The sequence below is a fragment of the Temnothorax nylanderi genome, unplaced genomic scaffold (assembly GCF_030848795.1).
Source record: "Temnothorax nylanderi isolate EJ_2023f unplaced genomic scaffold, tnyl_v1.0 TNYL_tig1481_pilon, whole genome shotgun sequence".
NCBI lineage: Eukaryota > Metazoa > Arthropoda > Insecta > Hymenoptera > Formicidae > Temnothorax > Temnothorax nylanderi.
This window is the reverse complement of record NW_027250543.1, coordinates 1-9,488: the sequence shown is the minus strand read 5'-3', so window position 1 is coordinate 9,488 and position 9,488 is coordinate 1. Positions and strand designations below refer to the sequence as shown.

At 35.6% G+C, this 9,488-nt stretch overlaps 1 protein-coding gene across 1 annotated transcript; it reads left to right on the top strand.

Annotated features, from left to right (window-relative positions):
• Positions 1-2,240: 2,240 nt before the first annotated feature.
• On the top strand, positions 2,241-9,484 carry LOC139787381 (lysosomal acid glucosylceramidase-like; the record flags this gene model as incomplete). The annotated part of the gene is made up of 7 exons (XM_071726465.1): positions 2,241-2,371; positions 3,327-3,402; positions 4,363-4,678; positions 5,480-5,745; positions 6,513-6,941; positions 7,233-7,312; positions 9,326-9,484. Coding segments are annotated over exons 2-7 (1,296 nt in total), but the record flags the coding sequence as incomplete, so codon positions are not given.
• Positions 9,485-9,488: the final 4 nt, after the last annotated feature.

The window sequence follows — 9,488 nt, the reverse complement described above, 5'->3', positions numbered from 1 at the left end:
GAGGAAGAGAGAGAGATATTTATTTGTTATGATTAAAACCGAGTATTTTTATCGACTTATCTGATGATTGATGCGTATCTTATTATTATTATCGTATTATTCATGAAATATAATTCTTACATAACTTAGAATACTTATATACGAAAGACGACTACCTTATCCTCTGCTCACTTTTTTTTACCTTTTATATTTCCTTTTCTTTCTTCTCTATCTCCATTTGATTTCAATGCATTCCGGCACGCACGCACACACACACACACACACACACACACACACACACACACAACACTCCTCTGCCTACCACCTCCTCTTCCCTCTCTCCCTACATTATTTTAATTCTATTTTTCTTCCCACTTCGACAAATCCTTTGTGTTTTTTTAGCTTTCTAACTTTCTCAGCATGCCCTCAGCCTTGTTAGTTCACTCCCCATTAGACCTTCTTCTAATTTCTCTTCATATATATCTCCATCTATCATGCTTTTTTCAAGTTTCGTAAATCTTAAATCTTCTTTCTTGAATTCTTTTTTTATATATTATTTTAAAAATTTTTCCTACATACTTTCTATTTTCTCTCAGTTGTTTCAGCCCTATGTCTTCACACAATAGTGTAGATAATAATCCTTTAAATCAGAGTGCCGAACATATTCTTTTCTTCCAGTCTCTTGCAAGTTTTCTCTTACCGATTCCCCAAATATACACCTACAAATAATTTTATCTATAGAAGAGTACACTTGAAAAGTATTCTCTTGAAAATATCTGCAAGAAATATGCTGAATAATATATAAAACTGTTGAACAGCAAAAGCATACTTCTCTCATCACCATGCTTGCTTGTTCAACAGTTTCATATATTATTCAGCATATTTCTTGTAGATATTTTTAAGAGTATACTTTTTAAGTGTACTCTTCTATAGATAAAATTATTTGTAGGTGTATATTTGTGTACTTTTATATGCTTGTTCAAAAATTACCATTGTATTGAAAAAATCAAATGCAATCTCAAAAATTGTAAATAAAAAGAGCGTTACAACTAAAATTTATATCTCAGTATAGTGCAATTCTAAATTATGATTTTTGCGTTTTGAATCCTTGTACTTAAATATAGATTTAATATTTTACTTTTCAGCAACTCAGAAAAATCGTTTTTCGAAAATAAATTATAATGTTATGATATGGAGCAGAACTCGACATCGATTACAAATATACTTGTTTTACGCTTATTTGCTTGCACATCCCTTTCTTTTTCTCTCTCTCTTTCTCGCTTTCTTTATCTTTCTATAAGGCAGGTCGCATATGCAGCAATATGCAATATATGATGGACATTATCTTTCGCATTGATCCGTCATATTTTTTCATTTATAACTAATTTAAGTCATTTATAACACATATTAGTCTTTAAAGGACTTAAAAGTCTATTTTTAGGCTTCAAACTGTTTATGCGCTAAAATATTATATATGTATTATGGTTTTTCACGTCGTTGAGTTCTTTAGTTCTGGAAATCTATAAGAAAGAGAATTCCGAGAATTGAAGCTAATCTTAGGGGAAAAAAAAGAAAAAGAGAAAAAACAAATTTATATAATTAATTATCTATATATAAAGAAATCTTAGAAATTAAGATGTTTTAAAAAGAAGTAATAATTATAAAAGATGTCAAACAAATCATTTTGATCTCCTTGACAGTTCTAGTGTAATAACAAATCTATTTTTAAAATCTAAACGAATATCTGTATTTACTTACGATATTCTCAAATTTGTTAAAATTAAATATTATTTTAAGTATGTTATATATATCTCAAGCGCAGCTGTTCTCGAAGCAGAGCTGTAAATAAGATCATGATCATAAGCAAGCTTAATCGAATCAATTTGTCTCATTACTTAATTACAGATAAACGTATCTAACAACCCTAAATTAAAATATAAGAGAAACGGACTAATTAAGAGCCAGACGCGGTAAATGATACGCGAAAGTTATTTTTATTATTATTTTTTTATTTAAAATAACTTTCGCCCATCATTTACCGCGTCTGGCTCTTAATTAGCTTGTTTCTTTTATATTCGTGGATTTCCAACGTGGAGTCTATACATATAAATCCTAAATTAAAATAATCTCTTGAACTTCGAACGCATCGTTGCAAGTATATAACTTTTGTTTCCACGAAAGAGATATTGTTTCCTAAGTTAATAGAATGCGCATTAATTAAAATCTTATTACTGATAAATAAGTCGTCGACTTATCGGAAAGATCGCGGTGTGTTCCGATAGGAACACGTGACTGAATGTCGCACTGTTCTTCAGTCATCATCGTACCGTTCCAAAACGAACAACAGTAATGTTTCTGTACTACGGACAATAAAATTCTCAACAGTGCTCAGGTACGAAAAATAGGCGCACAAAAGAATAAAAAGAGAGGACAACCGTTAACAATTTGTAATGTCGACAATCCTTTTCTTTAGAGTTTAGTTCAATTCATCTTCAAATGTGTAGTTCAACAATAGGCATTATACTTTTAATGATTGTGTAGTAATCAGAGCCTATTCTTAACTCTTCAAAGGTTTTTTTAAGGTTTGAATAACTTGGGGTTTTATAACTCTTTTGTGTATAATGCAATTAACATAAATAATAAAAAAAAAACAATTAATCACAGCTACAGGAAAATGCGAGTAAAATGAAAGCAAGAATAAAAAAGGATGTAAAACATACCGATTATATATCATCAGTACACATTTCTCGATTTTATATAATAATTGAAATAAATTAATTTACTAATAACGACATTCAATATAATATAAGAATAGTAACACTGGGAATCAAAATTATCGGAAAATTATGTATATATCGGTACTATAACAGTTTTGAATATTTGACGTCTCCAATATCGGTAAAATTAGAAATTTTTAACATGTTTTATAGCGTATATAGTACGTGTACGCGATATCGGTACAAATACGATTACTAGTAAAATTATTTTGTTATTATTTCTTGAATAGATATGAAAATAATAAAATAGATATAGAAATAGCTAAAAGGCAATACTCTTTTATAAATAACATGAATGGGCATTAGAAACATGTAACAAATTATCAATAATTGAAAAACGATATACTAACAATGAATCACAGATAAATTAATTCTAATTATATCTGTTTACGAACTTTACGCACTGATGATTGTTATTGCAAATGTTAGCTTTATCAATTAAACTACATATATAACATATAATATAGCATATAGCACATATACACTAATCTGACTATAATATTTTTATATATCACGAACGTTCCGTTTAACCGATATACATAAGTGATACACTTTATTACACGTTTGCAGACTAAAAAGTATTCCTCGCCATAACTCAAGATGCTACGCGCAGTAATTCTAATCGTTGCCTTGGTCACAGTGAAAGGTAAGCGCAATTAAAGACGAATGTTTGATAACGTTTGGAATTCCTTTTAAACACGGAAAGTCTTCGAAATCTCTCGTGACTAGTGAAAAAATTTCCAAGTAAACGAAAGACATTATATTATATTCTTAGTTAAATTATTTATACTTAGTATATGGCTGCATTCGGGGAGCGCGCTATTAGCGCTATTACATCATTCTATCTTTATCGCTCATCAGATGTAAAACAAAGATGGAAAGAGCAAATAGCGCTAATAGCGCGCTCCCCGAACGCAGCCTATGTATTACAACTCTCATTATTCTTATGTTTTTTTAAAATGTAAATAAATATTATAAATAATTTACTAATTACAATGTAATTAAGTTTTAGCTATTTAAAAAGATACCTATGTTATTGTTTATAAAAAAGGAAAACGAAGAGAAGACTTATTTATTGTAAAAAATGTTTTCATATTTAAGTTATTTTATACGTATTACATATTAATTCTGCATTAATTACGATTATTATCACTTTACATAACTAGTAGGCCTATCTCTATTACTTTGCTGCGCCTCTATTTTGAAAGTAATATAAACCTCGTTTTGCAACGTCATGAATTTCGATGAAATGTCACCGGCGAATGCAAATCGCGCTGATATCGATTTCAGCAAAATTTTCAGCAAAAGTACACTTAAGTAAAGATAAACGACTTCCTTAAGCCTGCGACTTTTGCATACAATCAGCGCAGGTCGGACTTACTAAAACGGGAGAATTTAATTTCACGACACAGTTTAACAAGCAAAGTTTCTGACTCTTCCCGATGTACATACAGAGAACGATAAGGGAAAGAGAGACATTCAATATTTCTTCTGTGGAATCTCTGATATTTTTAAAAAGATTTTTGTGTAACAGCGTGTCAATTAAAAAAGTATGCATGACAACTTAAGTGTCGGAACGTGCAATTGAATGTTCTTTCCGTTGCAGGAGACAACTGTATACCACGTTCATTCGGCGAAGGTCGTATAGTATGCGTCTGTAACTCAACGTATTGCGATACGATAAGCGAGCCGAACTTGCAACAGAACCAGGTTTTATGGTACACATCTACTCGGGATGGCAAAAGGATGCAGCTAAACGTCGATAACTTCGTCGGCAAAAATGAGCCCGACAACGACGTGGTTCTCACGGTGGACAGTAGTCAGAAGTATCAAAGGATACAAGGATTTGGCGGAGCAATGACTGACGCCGCCGCTCTCAACATTAGAACTCTCAGCAATAAGACTCAAGGCGTATTACTTGAGTACGTGGTCGGCATTATTTTTAAGCGAGCGATAACAGTGACAGAAAAAAAAGATTGGGAGAACGACATAAATTTTCGTGCGGTATAATAAAATTTTAATAATGTTCAATATTCACCTGCAATGTCGTTTTTTATGAAAACCAAGTGATTACGACACTGTAGTGCGCTATCAGTGCTATTATTTCGTGACGATAACAATAGGTTGAAAATTTCCATTTCCGCTTTACGTTATAGATGTCAATAAAAATTCTTCTCCTTGATCTTTTTTCTGCAATTTTTTTTTTTTTTTTTTTTTTTTTTTTTTGAGAAAGAATTAAATTTCTTATTAGATTCTCATTTATTGTCAAGATCTTTTGAAACTTTCTGAGAATAATTCAAGTAATATAAAATCCCGTTAGAATACGTTAGTAAATTCTAAAAGGCGAGGCAAAAGTTTTCCAATTAGCTATTAATCATATATTAATTAACATATTGATTCAATAAGCGGTTGCAGAATAATTTTCCGGGCGAAGCATATTAATTCTGCTGTGGGGATAATAGCAGAATTGCATTACCTCTTTTGCTGGTAAAATGGAAACGAATTAGAAGCATAAATTACAATTCTTTAGCGCAAGATAAATATTTCTACGGTATTGAAATCGAGCAAAGTGCGTTAACTGCTATGGTAACGTGAAACGCAGCAACTATTCAGGCAAAATTTAACGATCTATCGGGTTTCGTAAAATTGCCGCAAATTTGTCTAACTGGATTTAATCCGTTTCGCATGTTCACGCATAACCGTTCACGTGCATTTACTTTCAGGTCGTATTTTAGTTCCAACGGTAGCAGATACACGTTCACTCGTATACCTATCGCAGGTACCGATTTCTCGACGAGACCGTACACGTACGACGACACACCCGGCGATGTTACGTTAAGTCATTTCTCACTTGTGGAGGAAGACTATTACAAAATCGGATATCTACATTATATCGAGAGTATTATGCCTAATCCGGAAAATTACAGAATATTCACGACTGCATGGAGCGCACCTCCGTGGATGAAAAACACAAATAGCATAACATGGGGTACGTCTTGCTCAAACAGAGAAACTTTTGCACGAAAACGAGTATTTATTATATACGATTATATTGAATTTTAAAAATTCACAATAGCCTATTTTTTATTGAAATTTCGCAAAAATTAATTACCAGCTATCAGAGGTAAAACGTAAAATCAGATCGGAGTGGGATGAAATGGAGCAGGAAATAAATCATCTGATCAATTTGAAATCAAAACTTTACATTATTTATGAAATATTTTTTAACGCGGAAGCAAATATTGATTTAATCATAAAAATATGATATTGAAACGAGCAATTATTTAAAATAATTTTAAAATACTTTTATATGGTTGGAAAACATCAAAAAGGAAGTTACTTTTTTTTTCGTTAATTTGGAGTCAATTATTGTATATTTATCAGCAATAATAATTCATATATTTGTAGGAATGAAACAAGATACCACAAATTAAGGTTCTATTTTTATATCTTTCTTAAATTTGAAAGAAACAAAAGATAATAACTGGTCCATTTCATTTCACAGTCCATCTTACTTCGCCCTCCGTAATTATAGTCGGATAACATCTCTCCAGAAAATCATCGGTTTTCAACAAAATTATTAATACTACAAAAAGTTGATGTTCCTATTTCAAAAATTAAATTTAACTTAATATTTTCGTCTTCTCTCGTCTATAAACTCAAAATGAGTTTGTAGATGTTATTATATTTTGTTTTTACTATTAAGTGCTTCGATAATTAAATATGAAATGCCGTAATGTACGATAATCTCGACAGGTATCCTAAAACGTGAATATTATGCACTTTACGCTGAGTATATCAAAAAGTTCTTTGACGCGTACAAAGAGCGTGGTATAAATATATGGGGCATAACGCCGGGCAACGAACCATTAGATGGATTTATCCCATTCTTCCCTTTCAACGCCATGGGTTGGACGCCTACCGAGTCGGCGATTTGGTCCACGGATTTTTTAGCTCCGATTTTGTCCAATGCCGGATATAATCCCGTCTACATGGCGCTGGACGATCAACGCTTCGAATTACCGTGGTATCCCGAGACGATGTTCAATAATCTGAAAGCTCGGGAGCAGTTCTCCGGTGTTGCGGTCCATTGGTACGCTGATGGAGTATTTTCACCGATTAGGCTGACCCAAATGCATGATAAGTACCCGGACAAGTTTATATTGATGACTGAGGCATGCACCGGTAAGTATAATTAATTATACTGGCCACACACACTTTCCGTAAAACGTAACAGTAAAGTTTCGACCAATCGCGTTGCACGATTCGGCCGTCCGTAACCGATCCGTAACCGTAGCCGTAAGAATCGAGCAACGCGATTGGTCGAAACCTTACGGCTTACGGTTACGTCTTACGGAAAGTGTGTGTGGCCAGCATTACACAGGTCACAGTAAATAATGAAAGATATAACTGTGCGATAGATATATTTTTTCCAAAAGTTTCAAAAAAGAGATTCATGTAATTTTCGCCTCATAGGTAGCAATCCCTTAGACATAAGAAAGGTAATATTGGGATCATGGGACCGAGGACAAAAATATGCCTTAGATATAATCGAGGTTTGTATGTACTAATCACAATTTATATTTCAAATCACAAACGCGTTTGTACCGTTTTCAATTTTTTATCTATCTAATATAAAGAACACTCTCGATTTAGTTGTAAAATAAGAATCTGCTGAATACATTTAATTCTAAATGTATGACGAAAACTTTTGCGGGCACACTCTGGAGTTTAATTAAAAGTATATATTGTTCAGTTAATCCGGTTTTTATATTAGAGAATTTTTTGTTAGAGAATTAGCACAAGATAGTTTTATTGTGTAAAGATAAAAGTAAATCATACATGTAATTATATATAGGGAGACCGGGGCCTAACCGTCAGTTTTTTTTCGGTGCCGATTTTTAACAAGAAAATAAATAATTGAAGTTAATGTGGTATACCACTGTAAAGAGTGAACCTTTAGCTACAAAATTTATTAAGGAAATTTTTATCTACGTCGCTTTGTTTAAACCGGTATAGAGCAAAAACGACAACGGTGCAAAAATTGAAATCTCAAAAATGCCGGGGTTTAACCGTCACCCCCCCAGGGTTTATCCGTCACACTGCATTTTCAACACATATACATACATCTAAGCCCGAAAAATGATAGGATACATGTTAATAATTGTTTTTTAAGAGAAAAATATAAAAATTTATTAAAAAATAATTGTTTTACTTATTCCATAAAACAATTTAGGCACGTGAATACAGAGGTTAACCAAATCGTAAACTCCCCAACGGCACGTCATATTGTCAACGCGGGCAACCACGGGGAACACGCGTGACGGCGTTCGGTGCCATAGGATCAGCGCGGACCCTCGAGCAACCTAATCAAGCCGCGTTTCTCGCGGGGGAGCGATAAATAGCGACAGGGGGGTTAGAAAAGCTCGCGGTGGAGCGCGACCATTTTACCGACTCGACGGCGTCCTCGCGCCGATTCCTCGACGCGCCGACGACGACGACGACGACGGCCACGACCACCACGACGACGACGACGACGACGACGACGGCCACGACCACCACGACGACGACGATGACGACGACGACGACGACGACGATGACCACCACGACGACGACGACGACGATGACCACCACCGACACCACCACCACTACAACGCCGGCGACGACGACGACGACGACGACGACGACGACGACGACGATGACGACCACCACCGATACCACCACCACTACAACGCCGGCGACAATGACGCCGAGACGTGCGAACGCTGGACGATGCGGTCGCACGCGCGACTGTCACTGACACAACGACCAACAACGACGATCTACCGCGCGCGCGGCATGTCAACTCTCGCGCGGAAATCGCGGGATCTCAGAGCCGTGCCGTGCCTCGCCGTACCTCGCCGACGTGCCGTGAGCGCGAGCGATCTCAAAAACAACGGTCCGCCATCTTTTCGGTCGGCCAAAACACCCGTTTTGCGACGATACGTGCGTACTATTTCCCTCCTATACAAACTGACGCACGTGCAAGGGAAGACAGAATCACGCTCGAGGGAAACCTAACCTGAAATCGCCGTGAGCCGAAGTCGTGCGCCCGGCGCGCCACAGTGACGAGACTGACGGATAAATCCCGGGTGCTTACTGACGGATAGGCCCCAAGCACAAGTTTCAGGTTTGATCGCCCACGAAATATTAGACATCAACGATAATGAAAAAACTACACTGGATTCGTGTTCAGCATGCATTACTCTTTATAATCATGTACTTTGAGATTTGGAGAGCAAATATTATTGCAGATATTACAAAATTTCCACGCGCAGAAAATTTCACTTTCACCTTCCGAAAACACGTTTGCCCTCGTAAAAATCATAACACGGCAGATAACCTGCCGAAACTCCGTTGGTTACATGGGTACCATAAGCAGCGTTTACAACGTTAATAGCGAGTTCGCACAATATACAGGTTCCGAGATATTTGATTTGACGTTTAGACCCCGGCGACGGTTAGGCCCCGGTCTCCCTATATTAAAATGCTTTGAATTGTGTATTATAAAATTATAAATATATTTCTAGAACTTGTCGCATTGGGCAGTCGGATGGGTAGATTGGAATATGGCGCTCAATAAGGATGGGGCACCAAATTGGGCTAAAAATTATGTGGATTCCTCGATTATCGTAATGCCGGAGAACGATGAATTCTACAAGCAGCCGATGTTTTACGCGATTTCTCACTTCA